The sequence below is a fragment of the Bufo bufo genome, chromosome 1 (genome assembly GCF_905171765.1).
Source record: "Bufo bufo chromosome 1, aBufBuf1.1, whole genome shotgun sequence".
Classification (NCBI taxonomy): Eukaryota; Metazoa; Chordata; class Amphibia; order Anura; family Bufonidae; genus Bufo; species Bufo bufo.
This window is the reverse complement of record NC_053389.1, coordinates 281318393-281343544: the sequence shown is the minus strand read 5'-3', so window position 1 is coordinate 281343544 and position 25152 is coordinate 281318393. Positions and strand designations below refer to the sequence as shown.

Below are 25152 nucleotides of genomic sequence, written 5' to 3'. Positions count from 1 at the left end.
CGCTGCTGCCCGCACCGGTCTCCCCATGTCAACTTCCTGTTTGACACTGGTCACGCAATGCAATGTGTCCCATTTGTCTTGTGACGAATGGGGGCTAGAGATTCCATGGAAGAGAAACCTGACCAGTAAATAAGCTGGAAGGCTCCATGCTTTTCATATATCCAATAGGTAAAAGCACCTAGGTATGAAGGTCATTGCCTGTACTCATGTAGGATATTGCATGTTGCTTTATTTTGTAGTATGTAAGTAACCCATAACTTGTTTGTCTTCCCTAAAGCCTCCTCAGAAACTGCAGCCAACCAGAAGGTCATTCGTAAAGAAGGAGATGAAAGAAGAGAGTGCTGACGGAAAGGAGAACCAAAGAGTAAAATCTGATGAGTCCAGTGAGGAGAAGAATGGGGATGATGATGGTCAGAGATCATCTCACAAAAAGAAAGGTGCTTTTATATTGACCACCATGTATTTTAAACCTGACCCATTTTAGCATGTCAAACGAAAAATGACTAAGGCAAGCAGACATTGAGGTAGTTCTGGAGAGGTTGCCAATGCAAATGAATTGGCTATTCATTTAAGTGACCAGCTCTAGGTCACCAGGGGTTTCTGAAGGCAAACTTTGAGAGAGGTTGAACTTGATGGACTTGTTTCTGTTTTTCAACTTATGTAACTATGACCTTGCAGTCAGCTGGTTGCCTCTCTAAATAAAAAGGAAGTTGTGGAAGAATATGTGGAGAACAAGCGAAGCAACAACTTGAAACTAGTAGGCAACAATGTTAAAAGGGGTTGTCCCATCTCACACATTGGACCAGTCTGACCTGACTGCCAGGGTTCCAAATAATTTCTCTGAACTTTGTAGGATGAAACTTGTCACATAAAAAACAAATTGGGGTCTTATTAAACCTAAAGACTTTTGAAAGCAGGTCATGCACATTAGATGTTTGTTGGCCAGACCCACCAGTTATGGTAGTTTTGGCCAACCATCTAATTTGTATGGTGGGTATCTGACACTCCCCTGATGGTAGATGTCTGGGGAATGTCAGGTGGCCACCATACACATGGGCATTTAGATTTCAGTTGCTCTAAGTTTCAATGCTTACCGGTTCTTCATGCTCCATGCATTTCCTGCATGTCGAGACAGGACCAGGCAGTAGTTAAAGGGTAACTAGACCTCTGTTGAAAAAAATGAAGAGGCAGAAACTCCACTTGGTGCTCTGCCCCTTTGGCTTTCGTCAGCTCTGCTTGTCTTTTCAGTGTATGGAGTACATATCAATAGGAAGCATATAGGAAGCATACTACACACGCTCAAAAAGCCAAGTAGAGCTTAGGAAAGCCAAAGAGGCGCTATGATGGAGATTCTGTTTCTTCGTCTTTTCAAGAAAGGTGTAGTTATCATTTAATGGTGCACATATTCTGCTGATGGTGTTGGGAGTAGCAGCTGTGGCAAATTCATTTGCTTTGTGGCTGCTTTCCCCTAGTGGCCTAAAGTGCTCCCCTTCCTAAAAGTATGGCCAGAGGTTTCTGCATGCAGCTTTGGAAGTCAAAATCTAGCATTTTTCTTTCATGAAATCCCAGGAACCTGGAATGTTTTTTGCTATACTTCTACTTACTAAAAGGGTTGTCTCATGATGACCTCTATGTATTCCACCACTCGGAGCCCCCGTCTATGATCTAGATCCAGGAACTGCCATTTAACGGAGTATTCCCATCTTGGACATTGATGCCGTATCACAAGGATATGCCGTCAGTGTCAGGTGCGGGTCCCACTCCTATCTCCAGAACCGAGCCCCTTGAAATGGAGCGCACACCGCACAAGCGCAGTCGCCCTCCGTTCACCATTATGGTAGTTTCAGAAATAGCTGAGCACTGGCTCGGCTATTTCCGTCACTCCCATAGAAGTGAGTAAAGGGTGGCTGTTCTTGTGGAGTGTGCTCTCGTTCACTCCAGGGTCCCCATTCTGGAGATAGGTGTGGAACCCACACCTCTCAGTTATTGATGGCATACCTTAGCAATATGCCATCAATGTCTGAGATGGTCAAACTGCTGCTCTGTCAGATCCGTATCCTCTATGCCAGGGATGCTCAACCTGCCGCCCTCCAGCGGTTGCAAAACTACAACTTCCGGCATGCCCTAATAGCTGTAAGCTTTCAGGCATGCTGGGAGTTGTAGTTTTGCAACAGCTGGAGGGCTACAGGTTGGGCATGCCTGCTCTGCATTACAAGGGCGGCCGTTCATTTGATAATGCTACGTTTCCCCTGCATTGTATGCAACTCTCATTCTCTTTCATCATATTATTTCTACTTCTGTTTAACAGGAAATAAACACAAGTGGGTTCCCCTGCAGATCGAAATGAAACCAGAGGGGCAAAGAGAGAAAACTGCTTCAAGGAACAATCGTCAGAATGAGCAACAGCGTCACGCCCTCAACAGGAGTGACCCCAAAGGTATTATTGCCCCCTCTGCTCTCACTGTACTATTTATATACTTGCCATTATTGGCACAGAAATGGGTTAGGGTACTTTCACTCTTGCGGCAGAGGATTCCGGCAGGCAGTTCCGACGCAAACTGATGCAATACCGGATCCGTCTTTTCGGTTGTCATCTGGAAAAACGGATCCGATATTTTATATATATTTTTTCACAGATTTAATGGTCTGTGCATGCGCAGACTGAAAGAACGCATCCGGCACTAACGGATAGAACGGATCCGGCACTAATGCATTTCAATGGAAATTAATGCCGGCAAGTGTTAAGGATTTTTGGCCGGAGAGAAAACTGCAGCATACTGCTGTATTTTCTCCAGCCAAAAACGTAAGAGGGACTGAACTGATGCATCCTGAACGGAATGCTCTCTATTCAGAATGCATTAGGATAAAACTGATCAGTTCTTTCCGGTATTGAGCCCCTAGGACGGAACTCAATACTGGAAAAAAAAAATGGTAGTGTGAAAGTACCCTTACAGTTTTATAGGTGGAAGCTTCTGACTGGATGAGCGATTATTACATTCAATATTTACATAGCTTTAATTATTGGAGCAAATATTTGCATTTTTGTCCCCTTAAGACATGTGCGTTATAGGATGTGGCTCTCTTTGCCAGATGTCTTTTCTTACACGTATCATTTACTGTGCCCTGCACACCTTTCAGCTACTTAATTTGAAGATTTTAAGTGTTTGTACCAAGATTTAAACGTATCCCTAGCCATATAATGTGAGTAAGCATCTGATCGATTGCTGGGATTTCCACCAATCAATCCCAAGAAAAGAGGACCCTGAACTGCCATTATGGAGGTGTATCAATAAGTTGCTGGTTTTGCATTCATTATATTCTCCTGTATGTTGGCCAAACCTCAAGCAGCTTCAAGTGCTTGCTCTGCTGTGGATAGACTTTGGGCACCTTAAGGACTTCATACATATTGTGTTGTCGGACTAATCCTTTGCTGGTTTTGTAGTCCTCTCATTTTATGTTCATTATATTTTCATGTTTGTAGGCCAATTCTCAAGTAGCTTAAAGTACTTGCCTTGCTGTGGCTGCAATTTAGCTCCAATTCTGGTTATGTGGAGTTATCCTCTAGCCACAACATAAGCTATAACTATTAGATTGGTGGAGGTCCTACTGCTGGGACCACCACTGATCACAAGAATGGAGCCTCCATCCCCCTGAAATGATCGAAGCGACAGGTCCATTCATCTCTGGAGTTCTGGAAATAGCAGAGCGCTGTTCTTGGCTGTCCCCGGAACTCCTATAGAGGTGAATGGAGCTTCAGTTTGCATGCCCGACCTGACATTCGAATCATTTTGCCTTGCTCCTAGAGGTACGGGGTTGACGGCTATTAACTGTGTATGGCAACTTTAAACACAGGGTTATTGATCTACGTGTTGTGCTTTCCCCAATAGCTTGGTATCCTGATAACAAGCAGGAGAGGGACTGGCCTGATTACGATGACACTTCCAGTGTGAAAAGTGAAGGAGCGGTCCGAGGTGGCTTCAGAGGAAGAGGCCGTGGACGGGGAAGAGGGAGAGGACGTGGGCGTGGTGGCACTCGCTGTAAGTACAATATAAGACTTTAGGACCCATCCTCCTACTATACTACACAATTACATCCACTTCAGTTATAAACACTACAATGGCCATAGAACTAATAGAATTTCCGCCAAATCGCATGATATTGACCCACACGAGTCCTGTTTTTGTCAGGGCACTTTGAGGTTGAACATGGCCTTACTAGAAGACAAGGTGGGCTTGTCTCTGCCCTATGTAGGCATATGTATTTACATTGCATAATACCCACACTGCACCCCACATACCTATAGTTACTGATGGAGAGGAAGTTGTGAGGATCCATATTGATTGACTTTCAGTTTTTGAAGCGGAAATAGCTGGAATGGTTTCATTTTTTTGTTATTCCTTGTGCAAATATGAATTGCCAAATGGATATTAGCATTCTCATCAATAAAGATGTCCCTACATACACAGTCTGACCCTCGTGGGAGGTCTGGCTCCCAGCACCTCTGTTAATCAGCTTTCTGAAGAGGCCGCGGCAATCTTCGGGTTCTTCATGGTACAACAAACACAGTACATGGTATTAATTTTGAATGGGACTGAGCTGTATAAAGGCCATGTGACCGGTGGACATGACGTCACAGGTCGAGGAAGAGACCACAGCTCTCCTCCAAATGCTGGGGTCACTGCCAACAGCTGATGAACGGGGTGCCGGGTCAAACCGCCAATCATGATGGGTCATAAGTATTTATCTCCTAGAAAAGTCCCTTTTAAAGCGATGGTGAACCTTACAATAATTATTTTTCTCACAGCTCATTTTGACTATCAGTATGGATACAGGAAATTTGACGGTACCGATGGGCCTCGGGGTCCTAAATATTCCAGTAATATTACTTACTACTATGACAACATGAGCAGTTCGGAGCTGTACAGTGTCGATCAGGAGCTGCTGAAGGATTACATCAAGAGGCAGATGTAAGTTGACGTATTACTTAGTTGAGAATCTTGTAGTAATGGTGCTCTTCTGGCGGGGTGACAGCAGTCTCTGGAATTTTTTCACTAGCTCTACCATGCATTGAACATGCAGAAATCCATAGTTTAACCCCCTTCATAGGCTGGAAGGCTGTAGGTTTTTCACACCGTAGTCCAGTGCAGAGGCTCTCCGTCAGTTGATATACTATGACTGCCAGCATACCTGTCTGCACATGCTGGGAGTGATTGTTTCGCAACAGTTGAAGACCACTAACCCCCCCCCCCCCCCCCCCCCAAAATTCATTTGTCCACTGAGTTAACTGAAATCTATCTGTATAGTGCCTCCTGCGGTTTGCTCTTTTTATAATTTCTCTGTCCTGCTCACTGAGATGGAAGCTCACGCTTGGTTCAGTCCTTAAGTTGCCAACAGCCGTAGTAGAATGGACACCTCCCCGGGGAAAATGCATGACCCCTAAGCTGCCAGCTCGAAATCAATGTAGCAGAGCAATAAATGTGGAGATTCCTGGACCCATGTGAGGTACAGGACTGATTCCAGCTTTGTTAGAGAGTGTCATGTACTATATGATTTTCATCTCTTACATATTGGACATCCCCATTTAATGGCAGACGAAGTAATACATAATAGTTAGGTTTTGGCAACTGTAAGACTCCATGTTAGCGGCCAACCTCTCTACCATTAGATGACCTTCCCCATTTGATGACCTCTTGGAACATGGTCAACTCAACAGTTGTCTTCCTGAGAATTTCACCATCACTCCCGTTTCGGGCAGATCACCGTAACCTAAAAAGTGAAATTGCTTTGTATTTAGTGCAATGTACACAATTTTGGTAATCTTTCTGTTGTCTGTTTTCCAGAGAATATTACTTCAGTGTGGACAACCTACAGCGAGACTTTTTCCTGCGCAAGAAGATGGATTCTGAGGGTTTCCTGCCCATCGGGTTAATAGCAAGCTTTCATAGGGTGCAGGCTCTCACCACTGACGTCGGACTGATCGTTAAGGTGAGGCAGCTGATCTGCTTCTGCGTTTTCCAGGCCTCATCCTGTTTTCTGAGGCTCTGTGGTTTAATAATTTTTATGAAAATCTTGGTTTTCAGGCGCTAAAGGATAGTAAAGTCGTAGAAATAATTGATGAAAAGATCAGACGGAAAGAAGATCCCGATGCTTGGCCTCTGCCCGGCCCTTCTCTCACCGATGCTTCTCAGACCGACTTCACCCAGCTCATCAACTGCCCAGAGTTTGTACCTAGGCAAGAATACCAGAAAGAGACGGGTGAGTGTACATAGTAGGCCTCATTTCCCACAGTAACTAATAAGAACTTGGCTCTCATTTTTGTAAACTGAAAGCAGCACTGTGATTGGTTGCTGTGGGACAGCCCTTCCATTACGCTGTTTTGAGGCCTGTATTCGATTCTTGGCCACTGCATGCACCATGAGTTGTTACTTAAGTGCAGCTTCATGTTTAATATTTTGATTTTACTTACAGAATTCCCTATAATTCATTTATCCACCCAATAGGATATTGGAGTGTGAAGAGACAATCGTACAGCTCCTGAAGTTGTTCATGCATTAGACAGTTGCACGACATGTTTATGAACCAATTCTTAACATTTTTAAGAACATTTTCAAAACCCACTTTTTTAGGACCAGTTCAGGTATGAAGTCACTTTTAGGGGCTTACATAGTGGAAACCCCCCCATAAATGACCCCATTGTAGAAACTACACCCCTCAAGTTACTCAAAACTGATTATACAAACTTTAACCCTTTAGGTGTTCCACAAGAATTAAAGGGAAATGGAGATGACATTTCTAAGTTTCACTTTTTTGGCACATTTTTCCATTTTAATAAAAAATAAATTCTTTAACACATTGAGGGTTAACAGCCAAACAAAACTCAATATTTATTACTCTGATTCTGCGGTTTACAGAAACACCCCACATGTGGTCGTAAACTGATGTAAGGGCACACGGCAGGGCGCAGAAGAAAAGGAGCGCCATATGGTTTTTGGAAGGCAGATTTTGCTGAACTGGTTTTTAGATGCCATGTCCCATTTGAAGCCCCCCTGATGCACCTTACAGTAGAAACTCCCAAAAAGTGACCCCATTTTGGAAACTAGGGGATAAGGTGCCAGTTTTATTGGTACTATTTTGCGGGTACATATGATTTTTATTTGCTTTATATTACGTTTTTTGTGAGGCAAGGTAACTGAAAAATGGCTGTCTTGGCACTGTTTTTACTTTTTAAAACATTCATCTGACAGGGTAGATCATGTGCTATTTTCATAGAGCAGGTTGTTACGGACACGACGATATCAAATATGTATACTTTCTTTGTTTCAGTTTTCTATAATAAAGCATTTTTGAAAAAAATTTGTGTGCATTTTCTGAACGCCATATTTTATTTTTTTATGCCGATCGTCTTGTGCAGGGGCTAGTTTTTTTGCAGGAAGAGTAGACTTTTTTTTTATTGGTACCATTTTTGGGTACTTATTTTTTTGATCATTCATTATTACACTTTATGCAGCAAGTTGACCAAAACATTGGTTGTTTTAGCTGTTTTTATTTTATTTATTTTTACGGCGATCACCTGAGGGGTTAGATCATGTGACATTTTTATAGAGCAGATTGTTACGGACGTCGCAATACATGTGTACTTTTTCTTATTTAAGTTTTACAAAATCACATTTTTGAAACCAAAAAAGTGTCTCCATAGTCTGAGAGCCATAGCTTATTATTATTATTTTTTTTTTATATATATATTTTACGGTGTTCACCTGAGGCATATATTTTTTTTAGAGCTAGTTGTAACGGATGTGGCGATACCTAATGTGTTTTATTTTTTATTATACACTTTGCAACCCTCATAAGGTCATACAAGACCTCTGGGGGACACTTAACTTCACATTATTTTTTTTCCCCACTTTATTTCTCCTGTAACTGGGGCTGACATAGTAGCCCCAGTTACAGGGAAAATACACCCCCCAGAGAGGCTGTACAGCAGAATACAACGCTGTACAGCCTCTGCAGGGCTGATTGAGGTCTGTGGAAGACCCGACAGCTCCTGCGCACTCTCGGCCCTGGCAGTCACATGACCACTGGGCCGGGACAGGAAATGCATAGCGCTTCCTGATATGTATACACAGCGCTCTAGAAGGCAGCAGGCCCCCCGCTCGGCAGCTGCACGATTAACGTGCAGCTGCCATCTCTGAATGGACGTTCAGGAACATCCTTTTGGAGACGTTTATATCCTATGGGCGGGTGTGAAGTGGTTAATGAAAGGAAGGCTGCACTGTCATTGGCTGTTAGTGGCAACAGTCAGGGGTGTTTTGTGTTAGTTTTTTTGCAGAAGCTCTATCCAAACTGGTGTGAAGGAAAAGTGGCTTAGTAGACCATAGCAACTAGATTCCAGCTTTCATTTTTCAAAGGAGCTCTAAAAAAATTAAAGGTGGAATCTGGTTGCTATGGTCTACTAAGTCAGTTTTCCTTTACACCAGTTTAGATAAATCTTCCCCTTTGTGTCTTTTCGTGGCCCATGTTGTCTTTCATGGCTGAGTTGGGAATAACCCACAGTAAGCGCTGGCCCAGGCCGAAGTTATGGTTCTTCGCTGTCTGTAACTCTCAATTCACTGAACACGAACTACGCAAATAGCACAGCACTACTACTACACTACTACGGGAATTACACGAACAACGGAGGACCGACACTTCCATAACTCCACCTCCCTGGGCCGATCCTTTCTGTGGATTATTCCCTTCTTGGCCATGAAAGGGTGCGATCACACATCTCCTTTAAAAAGTATTGGTCTGGTGCTCCCACCACTCGCTTTTCTTTTCACAACTGCATCATGTGTTCCAGTTTTAACAGAACCTTAGATGTATATTGCAAAATGTATGAAACTCAAGTCCTCCCATTTTGCCCATTGCTAAGTAACGGTATGGTCCTACAATGTGTTGCGGCTCTGCCTGACCCCCTGTCTCTTTTCAGAATCTGCACCTGGCTCTCCACGGACTGCCAGCCCCAATTTGCCTACTAAAACTGAGGAAGTGAGCAACCTAAAGACTATGCCAAAAGGGCTTTCTGCCAGTTTACCAGATCTGGACTCTGAGAGCTGGATAGAGGTAAAGAAGAGGCCACGGCCCTCGCCAGCCAGAGCAAAGGTAAGAATTTCAGGGGGAAAAAAAACTTTTTGCTTGACAAATATACTCCAAAGTTCAACATTGATTTTACTTAATCCCAGTTTGGAGCCATAGCTTGCTTGTCCTTTGAGTACATTCTTACGTTCATATTACTTTGATGCCAACATTCTCCTCATTGTAGATATCCGGCTGTTGCAAAGTTAACTTCCAGGTTGGGAACGTCTGCTGTAGGGTTCATTTACACAACCATAGGGGCTCCGTGCCTGTGCTGCGGTCTGCAAATAGCAGGCACTGTGAATCCTGTATTGCGGTGAGGACCCATTGACTCGAATGGGTCCACGGTCCGTAAAAGATAAGACATGTCCGATCCTTTGCGGTGCAGAAACACAGACCCGAAAGCGCTTCAGAGTGTTTCCGTGGGTACCTCCACTCCGCAAAAGATAGAGCATGTGCGATCTTTTGCAGATCGCGGACCCATGTAAGTCAATTGCGGTCCACAATAGGAACACTGAGTCTTTACCGTTGTGTGTATGGGCCCTTAGGGCTCATTCACACGACTGTATCAATGTGCTGTTTACGGACAAGAATAGGACATGTTCTATCTTTTTACGGGGCCACGTAATGGACATACGGTTGCATTGCCATTGAAATTAACGGGTCCACATGTGATCCACAAAATTGCATTTCCATCTCAACCTTCCAAGAACCATAACGTCTTTATTTTTCTAAGTGTAAATTGTAGGGATTGTTTTTGCTTGGTAAGTTTCCTTTTTTTGCTGGTACCATTTTGGAGGTACATATGAAAAACTGCATTCGCAGGGCAGCATTAAAGACATCCTAAAATTATTTTGCCAATCAGTGTGGTTATGGCTTTACCAAATTTTTATACCATATTTTGGACGCACCTAGGATTTGGAGAGGAAAATAAAATATATATATTTTCTTTCATCAGACCCCCCCCCCCCCCCCAGCTCCATCAGCCTCAGATCAGACCTCTTAAAAAAAAAAAATATATATTATACACTGTCGCACAGCGTTGGGTCATAGTGCGCTCCTTCGCACACTATGTCCTAAGGCTGTATGCAGTCAGGGCACAGTGTAGATTGGGGCCCAGAAGAAGACCAGGGAGGATGAGTAGAGCCAGCGCAGCACTTCCTGCGCCTCTCACATGCTGATGACTGCTTCCATCATGGAACGGTCATTAGCATTTGGACTATTAAGACGCACTGCCGCTTTTCCTTTTTTTTGTGCTACTTTAACACTGGTTCTATTTTGTATATCTTTATCCCTTTTTTTACGGTACACTTTTTTTCATTTCTGGTTGAGATGAATGCAGTATATTCTACTGAAAGTTTGGTTGAATGACGTTGTGTTCTTTCCAGCTCCAGGGATGCTAGTAGTAACACCTCTTTTAAATTAACCTAGAAGCCAGATGATGTGCAGCAGCCTGAAGCACAGACGACACCTGCCCCAGTGACGACCCCGAAACCGCCCAAAGAGCAAGATGAACCGGAAGAGCTGGACTTTATGTTTGACGAGGAGATGGAGCAGATTGATGGCAGGAAGAACACCTTCACTGACTGGTCGGATGAGGACTCTGATTATGAGATTGATGACCGGGATGTAAACAAAATCCTTATTGTCACTCAAACCCCACCGTCACTGCGCAAGCATCCTGGAGGAGATCGGACTGGCAACCATACGTCTCGGGCGAAGATGAGTTCAGAATGGGCCAAAGTAATCAATGATGGTCTGTACTACTATGAGCAGGACCTGTGGACGGAGCAGTTTGAGCCAGAGTATTCACAGATCAAGGTGAGTGCAAGTGGCACTATCCTAAACCCAAACATGTTGCCAGGCTGATCGAGGGGCTACTTTACTTTATAATACCTGGTAGGCTTTATGCAGGCAACTGCTCATAATGGTTTCCAAGCTTGCCGGACTTTACCGTTTCCATTATATCTGTAATGGGAACTGGCAGTAACCCGCCCATTTTCTGGCATATATGCTGACGAAAAATGTGTGTAGCATTTTTTTTGTCCTGGTATATACGCCGGAGTTCACAATGCTGATGTGAACCCGGCCTTAGAGATCATACTTGCTATACGTCAGAATACACTAGGGCATTATTTAACTAGCAGTTATCTGTTACCAAAAACACAGATTTATGGGGAGCAGTTTAAGAATGTCATTTAGATCTTTGCAGGTATCAGATTTACCCATAGTAGCTTCACTCGAGAGCGATCAGAAGACTAGGGATTTCCTTTTACTGAATGCAGACTGACTGGTATACAACATACTGTAAAGGAAGAAAGCTTCTGTGAACGTGCAGTTCCCCATATTTTCAGATGATTCCTAATATGTAATTGCTATGTGAGTAATTACCTAGTCTGTAGTATTAGAGTCCATTCACACGTCCGTGGTGTGTTGCGGATCTGCAACACACCCGTCCGGCACCCCCTATTGAAATGCCTTTTCTTGTCCACAGCTGCGGACAAGAATAGGACATGTTCTATCTTTTGCGGAGCTGCGGACCGGAAGTTCGGGGCCACGCTCCGCAAATGCGGAAGCGGAGAGCACATAGTGTGCTCTCTGCTTCACGTCTGGGCCCATAGAGAATGAATGGTTCTGCACCCATTCCGCAAAATTGCGGAACAGGTGAGGACCCTTTTGTGGACGTGTGAATGGGGCCTTAGTCTGTTGTGATCCTCTTCAAGGAGTTTCACTTAAAGGGCATCTGTCAGCAGTTTAGTACCTATGATACTGGCTGACCTGTTACATGTGCACTTGGCAGCTGAAGGCATCTATGTTGGTTCATATGTGAAAAAAAATAATGAAGTGTTCATATATGCAAATGAGCCTCTAGTAGCAGTGGGGGCGTTGCCGTTACTCCTAGAGGCTCTGCTCTCTCTGCAACTGCCACGCCCTCTGCACGGTAATTGACAGGGCCTTGCAGTCGTGATGATGATTTCACTGCCTGTTCCTGTCATTTAACGTGAAGAGGGCGCAGAAGTTGCAGAAAGAGCAGATCCTCTAGGTGTAACTGCAACTCCCCCGTTGCTCTTAGAGGCTCATTTGCATATATTAAACGAAACAGATGTCTTCAGCTGCCAAGTGCACATGTAACAGGTCAGCCAGTGTCATAGGTACAAATCTGCTGACAGATGCCCTTTAAATGAATGTCCACTAGGCATTGGTTCTTAAAGGGTTTCTCTAGGAATAAAGAAAATTACTTAATACTTAAATATTAGTTTTTATAAATTAATAAATATATTACCAAATCCCTTTCATCAGTTATAATTGCTTGTTTTGTCTGGGGAGCAATCATCAGGGGATAAAAATGGCCTCTGACCTTTTTAGTACACACAAAACGTGTCCTAATCACGCAGCAGGGCAAGTTACTTCACAACACTGAAGAGCTGCCTCTTCCTCCTCCCTGCTCTGCTTGTCAGGGATTATGGTCCTGAATACAGATGAGATCTTCAGCAGGATCTCTGTGGGAATGGGAGACATGAAGTAAAGGGGAGGGGGGAGGGGCATGTGACTGATGAGCAGCAGCTCTTGTATGCAGTCTCCATTACCACAGTCTGTCCTGTCCGTCCTCTCTGTACTTCATGTCTCCTCATGAACTCCATTCCCCAGAGATTCAGCTGAAGATTTTATCATCTGTATTCATGATCATAATCCCTGACAAGTAGAGCAGAGAGGAGGAAGCAGCTCTTTACCTCAGTGTTGTGAAGTAACTTGTCCTCCTGTGTGATTAGGACAGGTTTTGTGTGTACTAATATGACGGCGGCCATTTTATTTCTCTTAATGACTGCTCCCTAGACAAAACGAACCATTCTAACTAATGAAAGTTTTTTTGTATTATATTTATATATTTTTTTTATTCCTGGAGAACCGCTTTAATAAAGTTTTATGGTATACATCCCCCTGGTACAGCAGAGGTATGTACCCTGTCATGGTTAATTGTATTGACCGTGTGACGTGTTCTTGTCAGTCACATGTTTTTACAGTACTTTCCAGGTCCGGCCTTTCATTTTGGATAGTCTAGCCCTGTGACTTGTCAATGGGCACATTCTAGTGCTGTTTACCTGCATGTGAGTGCTGGGCATGATCCGTGAAGTGGTGATGGGGAGGCATACAATGCCTTGTCTTTGTGAAGAACCTCTGGAACAGATCACCACCTCATTTCAGAGAAGGTTGGCTGGGCTTCAGACAAGGTCCTGTTATTGGTAGTACGTTGTGTACTAGCACTGCCTTGTGTTTCCTGAAGGTACTGGTAGATTATGGCTCTAAATATTCCAATATTGGTTTCTTTTCACATTGGGTTGCATTTTATGTTCCCAATTAACCAGTTTGCGGCTGACGTTTTAATAATGACATAACTATGTTCTTAATCTACTTTGTTCTAAATGCGTACTCGCCATCCTTGAATACTCACTATGGTTTAAAGGGTGTAAAATAAAGATTCTTATTTCAAATGCCGGAGTGTGGTAATGTATGGTTAAATAATTGTGAATCTGGTTTTATAGCCTTATGTTAATTGTCTAGTGCTTGGTTAGAGGTAACGTCATTAATCAGAGCTTTAGGTTTCAGGCCACTTGAAAAGGGGGATTTGAAATAAATAGGGGACCCATTTCCATTTAAGTGTTAAACGAAAGTGTGATGTGCCAATCTCCACAGTGTAATACCTACAAGTCTGTGCTCCCTCTAACCATCTACTTCCTTTTTCATTGTAGCAAGAGGTGGAGAACTTCAAAAAGGTGAACATGATCAGTCGGGAGCAGTTTGACAATTTAACCCCAGAACCACCTGTCGATCCAAATCAAGAAGTTCCACCTGGACCTCCGAGATTTCAGAAAGGTAATTTTTTATCATTTATTACGTCCTCCATGACAGCACACATGGAGGATGTCCTTATATACCTCTAAAGGGGCAGGTGTTAAAAGCCCCTCCAACACCAGTGTTCTTCCAGTCCCTTACAGGTCAGCAGCAAGGGGATCCCTGTTATGGGGAAAAGTTTATGCTTTGGCATAGGAGCCCAGGATAGGATTGGGGGGGGTTTATGCCTCTCCTTCCATCCCTGAATTGGAGGGCTCAGCTAGCTCCCCCAGCCTTACCAGTACCCCATGAGGCCGCGTGGTCTGGTTGCGGTGTCCGCTTCCTCTCTGGAGAGGCTCTCTGCACCGTACTGCATCCTTCTTCTCCATCGGCGTACCACGTGCAGGACGCAGCCATATTGAAGGCAGTCCCAGGAGCGTCACTGGGGGGGGGGCTCTTTGTTTTTATAGATGTAAGAATTATTTAGAGGGCAAGTCTGTCCAATTAAATTAAAATAAATAAAACTAATGCTCACAATGGTAGAATATAAGTAATGCTCTTCTAAATCCCCACTGCTCCTGTTCTGACACTCCCTGGGTCCCCTGCCAGTCCTTCTCAACACAATCACTGGCCTCATTTTCTGTGTCACGATGGACCCTGAGGGGACTGGAGGAGACCCGGGGGAATCAAGTGATGGGGGTATGACTGATTTTATTTTACACCATTGTAAGCCATATTTAAAGACTTGTAATGGGCTCCACAACCACTTTAATTTCATGCACATCCTGGAAATTAGGGCTCACTCTGTTATTAATTTTCAGTTCCCACTGATGCCTTGGCTAATAAACTGTTTGGTGCTCCTGAACCCTCCACAATTGCCCGCTCCCTACCAACCACAGTTCCTGAATCTCCAAATTACCGCAATGCTCGGACGCCCCGTACGCCTCGGACACCCCGGTTGAAGGATCCCACACTTACTCCTCGGTTTTACCCTGTTGTCAAGGAGGGCAGGACGATCGATGCCAAGGTGAGAATGTCTTGATAATTTGAATTGCTCTTGTCATTCCCAGGTTTAATGAAGAGCACTCGGTTATAATGGCCAAACATATCCAAGTGTTTCACCACGCTGGACATTTGGGGTTTGATTTGACCTTGAATGGTATCAATGGGGCAGACTATCTAGGATTACATGCCCAGTTAGGCTGGTAAGGCTTTGAGCCTTCCCCCTAGAGCCACATCCAGTTTGCTTTTATGTCCTATTTGATGTCCATAGAAAACTGTAGCTGCAGACTGAACATCTGGGACTAAAGCGTATTGGTGCTATGTAGAGAAAATGTCCAAAGGGCCTTAGTCATGGTGATTATTGGTGTCCCAGAAGTCTGACTTGGGTATAAAATGCCCTTTATCAGACCTCTGAGATGATCAGCACAGGATTGCCCATCACTAACCTTCCTGAAATGTTTTCTGTCTTTAGACGCCTCGAAAAAGAAAAACACGTCACAGCTCTAACCCTCCCATGGAATGCCACGTTGGGTGGGTGATGGATTCAAGGGAACATCGACCACGAACTGCCTCTGTCAGGTAAGTTAAGATTTTAGTTTAATCTAGCAGTAGCCATGTTTGTATCGAGAATTTATCAAGCTGATTATTCCTAACTCATAAGATGTGCATATACTTCATTTTGTGAATAGCTTCCATTTATATTTCCTTTAGCTCCAACGCCAGTCCCTCTGAGGGTGCCCCAGCTTTGAGCAACTATGGATGTACACCTCAGTCTCTGCCAAAGTTCCAGCATCCTTCTCATGAGCTGCTGAAAGAGAATGGATTCACACAACATGTTTACCACAAGTACCGCCGACGTTGCCTTAATGGTGAGGAGCATGAGCTAAAAATGACCTATAAAGTCCGATGTATAGCCTTTGCGCTTTTGGGAATTATAATTTTTTTGCCTTCTTTGACAGAGAGGAAACGGCTAGGCATTGGCCAGTCCCAGGAGATGAACACCCTCTTCCGTTTCTGGTCTTTCTTCCTTCGAGATCACTTTAACAAGAAGATGTATGAAGAATTCCGGCAGCTTGCTGTTGAGGATGGAATGGAAGGCTACAGGTTGGTAGCGGCTTCTTGGGTTATTTTTCATAAGATCTGAATTTTTTTTTAGATGTTTGCTTTTCCTACCTTGAAATTTGTTTTTAGGTATGGCTTGGAGTGCCTTTTCCGATATTACAGCTATGGCCTAGAGAAGAAGTTCCGAGTGGACATATTCAGGGACTTCCAGGAAGAGACCAGGAGGGACTATGAGACAGGTGAGTAATGTGACACCTTGATGATACAAACTGCTACATTTAACTTTGCATCAGGGTAATCCATGTCCATTTCATTTTTCAAAGGTCAACTGTACGGACTTGAAAAATTTTGGGCCTTTTTGAAATATTCCAAAGCCAAAAACCTGGATATTGATCCAAAGTTGCAGAAATTCCTGAGCAAATTCCACCGGCTAGAGGATTTCCGAGTAGATGTAAGTAATGCCAAGTAGATGTTGTGCTTTTAGATATTGATGACCTATCCGCATGATAGGTCATCAGTAAGAGGTTTTTTGGGGGGTCTGGCAGCCCACCTGATCAGCTGTTTTCGGCAAACACTGGTGCCAAAAACATAATACTGGACGGATATAGATGCCAAAGTCTCCGTCCACTGTGTAGTGGTCCTGACCAGTGTACTACAGCTCAGTTCCATTTTGGCAGCTGAACTGCAGTACACTGACAGCACCACTACACCGTGGATGACTGCTCTGTCCACTGTTTCCAATGGCTGTGGCAAACAGCTAATCCGTGCGTTACATGCCCACCAATCTGGTATTGATTACCTATCTTCAGGATATATTATCAATTTGGAGGGGGGCTGACACTAGGCACCCCAACTGTTCAGCTGCAGTCTTTGGTGCCAGAATGAAGATGTTGAACAGAGCCAGGAGCACAGCTCTGCTCAAAGTGTAGTTCCTGTGACGAGGTTACTGCACCTCAGCTCCCATCCACTTCAGTGAGCCAAAGGTGGCAGAGAACAGCTTATTGGTGGGAGTGCCTGGTCTCAGACCCCATGGATCTGATATTGATGACCTATCCTGAGGAATAGGTCATCAGTATCATTAATCTAGAAACTCCCTTTAAGGACTGTATTATCAGAAAATGACCTTTTGTATGAATGTTTTTATGTTAAACATTTATAATTTTCCATGTCCATATCTATTGAAAAAACAAAATCCTGCAGTTTTCACACTAGTCGCTAAGCCATAGTCTGTACAGATCACTTTACTGAACTTATCTGCTTATCATTACAGGCAGGATTAGAATGAGAAATATCACCTCTACCCATGTTGGCTGCTGTAAAGCATATCTCTAAATGCTGTTGAACACCTGTCACCACTTCCTACTTGCCTCTTTTAGTAGCCAGTCTGTTCTTATGGCTATATGTTGTCATTCCATTATTTCTACTAGAAGTTATGAATGAATTGCTAGCAGTCTGCAGTAAGTAGGGGTGGTAACCAGTTAGGGGGTGTACCTGCACAGCCTGAGAATGGCAGCACTGATTGGATAGAGTGAGACTGAGCAGGTCCACACCCCCAACTGGTTACCACCCCTCTGTACCCTTACTGCAGACTGCCAGCAATTCATTCATAACTTCTAGTAGAAATAACACAGGAATGGCACAACATAGAGCCATAAGAATAGATGCTCCAGAATTATTACATGGGGAATGCATGTAGCTATTAACCGGTTCGCTACCAGCACCGTACATGTAGGCGACATGGCCGGCAGATCTCTGCTGTTTCAAACAGCAGAGACCTGCGGTTAATTACCGTGACTGACAATAATGCCGATCGCGGTAATTAAATGCTTTAGATGCCGTGACCAATTGAGGTCACGGCATCTTAAAGGGAATCTGTCACCTGCTTTTACCATTTTAAGCTGTCACCATCGCCATGTTCACTAAAGTACCTTATTTCCAGCAGTCGTCTTTTTACTTTATTTCGTTTTGTCCTTTTGATAAAAAAGCGACAGGAAGAAGGACGGGGCGTTTCTAGAAGGTAGACTATGACGTGGGCATGGGGCGGAACCGTTTGTAGGGTTGTGGGAGGTTATTTGAGGATCAGGAGGCATTCTTGAAATTCAAAATAAGGCGGGCTGGGCACTGCAGGGGGGCGTCACTGGGCACCGGAGAGGGGGGAAAAAAACGCCCCTCTGGGCAACTTGGAGCCTCATTAGCATATCATAAAAAGGGCTTTTTTTTATCAAAAGGACAAAACGAAATAAAGTAAGAAGAGGACTGCTGGAAATAAGGTACTTTAGTGAACATGGCGATGGTGACAGCTTAAAATGGTAAAAGCAGGTGACAGATTCCCTTTAATGCACAAAAACCCGGAAGCGCTTCCTACCGCTGCCCCGTGTGGCCAATTCGGGCATCGGTATTTGTACTGAATACTTTCAGCCTCGCTGATGAGGCTGAAAGTGTTCATGCTGCAATTCTTATTTTGGCCACCAGATGGCAGGCCAGGGTAAGAAATAAGCAAAATTGAGTTTAAATGGCATTTTAAAAATCCCTGATAGACCAAAATTAAAAATTAATAAACCTAATTTATAGGCTCATATATATGAGCCACCAAATCACAAAAAAAAAGTTTAAATCACCCCGTCCCCCATTCCGTATAATAAAAAAATAAATAAATAACAAATATAAACATGGGTATCGCCACGACTGAAAACGCCCATACTATTAAAATGGAGAAAAAAAATTCCAATATGGCATAACAAGGGGAAAAGGGTCAAAATGGACTATTTGCCATTTTTTTCATTGCTTTTCTTACCCAATTTTTTTTTTAGAAAATGTGATCAAAAAGTCACGCACACTCCAAAATGGTATCAATAAAAAACTACATATTGTTCTGCAAAAAATGAGCCCCTAAACAGCTCTGTAGACATAAGTATAAAAAAAAGTTATGGGGGTCAGAATATGGTGATGTAAAATAAAATTGATCAGTTTAAACTTATTTTTACACTATTTGGACATAAAGAATCTATACTTATCCCAGGGTATCATTGTAATCATACTGACCCAGAGAGTGAAGGGCATGGGTCAGTTTTGCCGGGAACAAAACCCGTAAAACTGTGGAGAAATTGCGCTTTTTTTTATTTAATTCCACCCCATTTGGAATTTTTTTTTACTGTCCCACTACATCTTATGCCATAATTAATGGTCGCACTAGAGAGTACAACTTGTCCCGCAAAAAATAAGCCCTCATACAGCTATGTGACTGGAAATCTTAAAAAGTTATGTCTCAAGGAAAATGGGGAAGAAAAATAAAAGACGAAATAAACTCCGGTATCCTAAGGGTTAAAACAGGCATGTCCGGAGTGATGACAGGTCCTCTTTAAAACCAGCTCAGGCAAGATGGCAGCCCCCATAATCACCATCAGGAAATACTATAAAACAAATTTATAATCAGTAAATAACAGATTAACAAAAAAGAAGTTACTGTCTTGTAATTTTGATGACACATTCCCTTTAAGACGAGAGTAAATTGATATTTGAGTACACCTGTAGTGGTACTACATGCACTTGACATCACGTTATTATGTACCTTTCTCATGTGGAGCTGTAATTACTACTGTACCTCTGCATTGTAGCCCTTTGTGGCCATTATCACCTTATTCACACTCCAGAGTCATTAATATAATTAATGGTTTTTGGTTGTGTGGATATTTAAAGGAATTAGAAGAACATAGACTCTTTGTAGATACAGCACCACCTTTGTCCATAGGCTGTGCCTGGTGTTGCCAATGAGCCCTAGTCAGGTGACACCACCTCTTCATCAGTGGCACGGTCTCTGAAAGTAGCCATGCATAACTAATGTTATACAACTTACTGATACTCACAATCGTTGTTTAATTTCCAGCCACCAATGGGAGAGGATGCAGGCTCCAGGAGGCGTTCCTCTCTGTCAGCAGGTGAAGGTAGGAGAAGATATCCTTCTCAGTCTTCCAGCAAAGGCTCAGGTCACCAGTCATCAAATAACACAACTAAGGAGGACACCAAAGGCCAAAGCCAACCCTCATCTGCCACCTTGGATTCCGAAACGTCAAGAGGAGGAAATTAGAAAGCTTGGAAACAATGATGGTTTTTCTTGGGAGGGGGGGTGAAGATGTGGGAGATTTCCTGGCCGTGGGGAGGAACGTATGATTCACAAACTGAGTGGGACTTCCCTCCACTTCCCACTGGAAATAATTCTACAAAAATCAGAGACTCCATGTGCTGGAGAAAACTGACTGATCCCATGGCTTTCCTGCAAGGGTGGCGGATGCTTATCCCAAAACAAAGAATTTTAGTTTGCTTAGGGATATAAATTTTAGTTTTTCTTTTAGCAGGAACCTGGAGGAAGGGGCTCGTGTTAGGGAGAAATTTTTTTTTTTTTTCCTTTTTAAATTATTGACATGCCCTGCCTCTGAGCAGGGGGCTGCCTGGGTGGCAAAATGAGTGCAGGCCTCATCTCTGCTCTGATTGCTGATTGGACGACCAGAACTTTGATGGTACAGGCTTTGAAAGAACAAGATGTCATCACACACGTCTCTGGTGGAAAGTTTGAAGCCTGTTGGAGTTCACCTGCTGTCATCTTGCGGCTCTGAGAGGATTCTCTTCCGGTTGCTACGTGGAGGATCTAGCAGTTGCTCACCAGATGGCGCTGTATCTCTTGGTTTCATTTGCAAGTTCTTCACAGCTCGTTGCTTTCACGACAGCCCTGCTTTTATTTTTATTTTATTTTCCTTTTTAAAGATATATATATATTTTTATTTGTTTTTTGTTTTATTGTTACTTCAGACTGTGAAAGAGAAAACTACAGAAGACTTTACTAGCAAATGGCTGCAAAAGAAAAATGGTAAAAAAAAAAAACTTAAAAAAAAAAATATAAAAAAAAACTGCCTTCACTTTCCCTTTAAAATTATTGTAAGCGATGATTAAACACAGTACAAAAAGTTGCCTTATTGTAACCTTGAAACTTGCAGAGAGCTGCCGTTTTCCAAAAAATTGGCAGCAGTCAATCAAAAGCAAAGAATGCAGAGCGGTGACAACACGTGGCAACAAATTCACGCCCTCTCATCACTGCCACCCATTTCAGATCTCTTTGTCGCTTGCTGTCTCCAGAGGATTGTTACTGGGTATTTACAGAACTGTTTCACTCAATGCAGAGAATGACCGTCACCCCCCCTCCTTCCTTTTTTTTTTTTTACCTTATCCCCTTGAATTATGGTCATTGGGTATTGGCGTGTGTACACATATGTATAGGCGTGTATACCTTTTTATATACGCATGTATACATAGGTGTATACACACTTTGTGGGTTGGTTGTTGTGCATCTGCTGTGTCCTTTTTAGGCATATAATTCTACCAAATGTTAGGAAAAGTCCCCAACATTTTCTCGACTGATCAACCATGTCACTGCCACATTGTCATCTGGGCTTTTGAAAGCTGGTACGTCTGATAAGAAAAATATATACCACCAAGTAGGACGGCTGCTTCTCAAAGGTTGACGGAGAGCAGTTCAAACAAGGTGCAGAATCCTTTTGTATGTTTTCGGCCAGGCATAAACTGCCATTCCTTGCAATGTGAACTGACATTTCCTACTCTAGGTTGGGTCAAGGCAAGCAATAGGGGTATCCCCTCAGAAGGTAAATGTGATGCCATGTGACAAACTTAATGTTATGATCCTCAAATTACTGTATTCTCCCGTGGCTTTCACACACCACATAACGAATGGTCCCTATGCATTGGTCAGTTTTGTTTTACAAGAGTCTCAGATTTCAACATAAACTTGGCGTCCCCACGCGGGCAGCCATTTTGTGAGCTGTTTGTATTCATTGCAAAGTGATCATGATCTCAGCTCACAGAATTGCTTCCCTGCTATTTTCCGATTCAGCAGCCGCTGACATCGAGAGGTCGTCATTTCCTTAATTTTTTTATTTTTTGTACTCCTTTCGAGTACTCGTTCTCACTGCAAGCTGTAATTATCCAGTTGGGTTTCATTGCATAAAATTTAGGGCTGGATCCTTAAGGAAATATAATGCTGGTGACTTAATGGAGGCAGATGGTTCCCTTCGTATTCCCTGCAGCGGAAAAGTAAAAAAAAAAATAAAGTTCACCATTGCTGGTGTCTGGGTACCGGCATTTCCCTACTTTTCTGTTAGCGGTCTTTTGTGGAGTGTGGTTGAGGGGTAGGAATGAGTGTATGTAACCCTCAGAATCCCTTTGAAGACATCTTGATGGTGCTTTAAGACAACCTCTCAATACCCCTCCTTTTTTTATATTTATGCAGTGGAAAGGGTAAATCGTAACCCAATATATGCTTTCTTTTTTTGTTGGGAGGGAAGGGTATGTTTGCGCTAAGAAAACATATATCTTCTATTATGTATAGATATATATAGATATTGGTCATGACTACATGGTTACACCCTTATTTGGCCTAATTTTCTTTGTAATATGTTCAGGGTTTTTTTTTTTTGTTTGTTTTAATTGTTCCTCTCTTTGAATTTTGATATTTGAGGGGAAAAAAGTGGGGAAAAAATACAATTTCCAAATTTGTTGCACCTTAAACAAGATTTTTGACTATTCTAGTACTGGTAGAACTTTACTGGTACTGAGCTACCTAGTGCCGGTACAGGGAATCTTTATACCATTGCCTACTTTTGAGCAGCTTCCTCAAAAGCTACCTGGTGCGTAATTGGTATTCTAGTGGCATTTTTAGCCCTGGGATGGGCTTCACTCCCCACTTGTTAGGGACAACACACTAGGCTTTACAACTGTTCTAGATAACTCTTGGCTTCCAGATAATCGGGTTCTGGCATTGTCATAATCTCCAATTAGCCCCCCATGCAATCACATGCCGACCTCAAAATACCATACACATGCAAAGATTTGACTCCATGCTGCAAGCTGCTTTCCCTCAACATGGAATGCTACAAGTACCTACTCCTGACCCTTATAGACCAATAAATAATTAAAGAACAGAAAAATTAAAACCTAAAAACAACAAAAAAATAAAAAAAAATGTAAAATACTTGAATGAGCGCTTGTATTATAACATTAATATTATTCAGAGTATCCATTCTTATTGCGTTATGATTTTGCTTATAGCTGTGCTTTAGTCATGGTAATTTGTGGTAATTCTACTTTTTCCTTTTTAATACAAAAAAAATGTATAAAAATAAAAACCTTAAAAGACCAAACTCTGTTGTGATTGATTTTCTTATATTCACTTTTTTTTGTGTGCCTTCATACAGAAGGGATGGACAATGCCAAGTACCTATGATAGAGCCAGGGTATACGACTTTTTATGGGACTAGCAGTGGGAGGCTGCTTACCGTAACATCTTTGGGGGAATTTATATCCTTGGCTGTACAAAAAGTCAGATTTTGTGGGTAGGGACAGGGTCTCTGACTTGTGCAGCTAATTGGGGTAAAGTACAAAGCTAGATTATCTTATCGCTGGCCTAGATTTGCTTTTCTGGTGCATGGACTGCCAGAAGATGTGCATATTTATTATGGCTTACTCCAGCGCACTTCTGATTAAAGGGGTTGTCTTGAGAGTTTGATATTGATGGGCCTATCTTCAGGATCGTTTGAACATGCGATCATAAGCCTAGTCACATGGCCTAAATGCAGCTCAGTCCCACTTAAGCAAATGGGGCAGAGCTGCAATACAAAACACAGCCGCTATCCAATGGAGGCATTGTGCTTGGTACAATGAGGCTTGGCCTCAAACAGCTGGTCGACAGGGGTGCCGGGCCTCTGTCAATCTGATATTGGTGACCTATCCTGGGGATAGGTCATATGTATATTAAATGCCTGGAAAACTCAAGATTAGTGTATGAAATGCCAGTCTTGATAATTACCACTAGGGGGAGCTCATTGCTTGTATCTTCAATTCAGTTTAATAGCTTTCTCTAGTATTGGCAGCAGGCAGACAGAATTTACAGTGAGGAACAAGTATTTGAACACCCTGCGATTTTGCAAGTTCTCCCACTTAGAAATCATGGAGGGGTCTGAAATTCACATTGTAGGTGCATTTCCACTCTAGAATGAAAAAAAAAATCAGGTAATCACATTGTATGATTTTTTAAGAATTTATTTGTCTTGCACTACTGAACATAAGTAATTGAACACCTGAGAAAATCAGTGTTAATATTTGGTACAGAAGCCTTTGTTTGCAATTACAGAGGTCAAACGTTTCCTGTAGTTCTTGACCAGGTTTGCACACACTGCAACAGGGATTTTGGCCCACTCCTCCACACAGATCTCCTAGATCTGTCAGGTTTCGGGTCTGTCGCTTAGCAAAGTTTTTCTATTGGATTTAGGTCTGAAGACTGGCTAGGCCACTCCAGAACCGTGATATGCTTCTTACGTAGCCACGCCTTGGTTATCCAGGCTGTGTGCTTCGGGTCGTTGTCATGTTGGAAGACCCAGCCACGACCCATCTTCAATGCTCTGTCTGAGGGAAGGAGGTTGTTGCTCAAAATCTTACAATAAATGGCCCTATTCATCCTCTCCTTAATACAGTGCAGTTATCCTGTCCTCTTCACAGTAGGGATGGTGTTCTTGGGATGCAACTCATCCTTCTTTTTCCTCCAAACATGACTAGTGAAGTTTGGACCAAAAAGTTCTACTTTGGTCTCATCTGACCACATGACTTTATCCCATGCCACCTCTGGATCATCCAGATGGTCATTGGCAAACTTCACACGGGCCTGGACATGTGATGACTTGATCAGGGGAACCTTCCGTGCAATGCATGATTTGAAACCATGACTGCGCTACTAAGCTCGATCAATAAGTGGACTTTTTAAAAGCACAGTAACAGGTCTTTGAGAGCCAGAATTCTTGCGGTTTCTCAGCTGTTCAAATACTTATACAAACTCAAAAACACAAATGCAATAGCACTCTGCAACCAGCACTCTGGTTGCAGAGTGCTATTGCATTTGTGTTTTTGAGTTTGCATATGTATTTCGCCATAGCGATGTGCACCTGCATACAGGGTTGTGCTGAATCCCCCACACGTTCAAATACTTATGTTCAGCAATGCAAGACAAATATATTCTTTAAAAAACATATGTGGCTTCCTGTTTTTTTTTTTTTGTTTTTTTTATTATTCTGTCTGAGTGGGAATGCA

The 25152-nt window shown here is 42.9% G+C and overlaps 1 protein-coding gene across 3 annotated transcripts in view; it reads left to right on the top strand.

Moving 5' to 3' along the window:
• The window catches only part of LARP1 (La ribonucleoprotein 1, translational regulator), a 69452-nt gene extending 46239 nt beyond the window's left edge, over positions 1 to 23213 (top strand). For all 3 annotated transcript variants that reach the window (XM_040440119.1, XM_040440126.1, XM_040440136.1), the window contains 16 exons: positions 278 to 437; positions 2309 to 2437; positions 3888 to 4037; positions 4805 to 4967; positions 5841 to 5985; positions 6081 to 6255; positions 8969 to 9141; positions 10546 to 10935; positions 13863 to 13986; positions 14766 to 14971; positions 15419 to 15525; positions 15658 to 15815; positions 15906 to 16050; positions 16138 to 16247; positions 16332 to 16459; positions 19892 to 23213. In XM_040440119.1, coding sequence (XP_040296053.1) covers positions 278 to 437; positions 2309 to 2437; positions 3888 to 4037; positions 4805 to 4967; positions 5841 to 5985; positions 6081 to 6255; positions 8969 to 9141; positions 10546 to 10935; positions 13863 to 13986; positions 14766 to 14971; positions 15419 to 15525; positions 15658 to 15815; positions 15906 to 16050; positions 16138 to 16247; positions 16332 to 16459; positions 19892 to 20092 — 2664 coding nt within the window. In that variant the 3' untranslated portion in view covers positions 20093 to 23213. The remainder of the gene's footprint in view (positions 1 to 277; positions 438 to 2308; positions 2438 to 3887; positions 4038 to 4804; positions 4968 to 5840; positions 5986 to 6080; positions 6256 to 8968; positions 9142 to 10545; positions 10936 to 13862; positions 13987 to 14765; positions 14972 to 15418; positions 15526 to 15657; positions 15816 to 15905; positions 16051 to 16137; positions 16248 to 16331; positions 16460 to 19891) is intronic.
• Positions 23214 to 25152: the final 1939 nt, after the last annotated feature.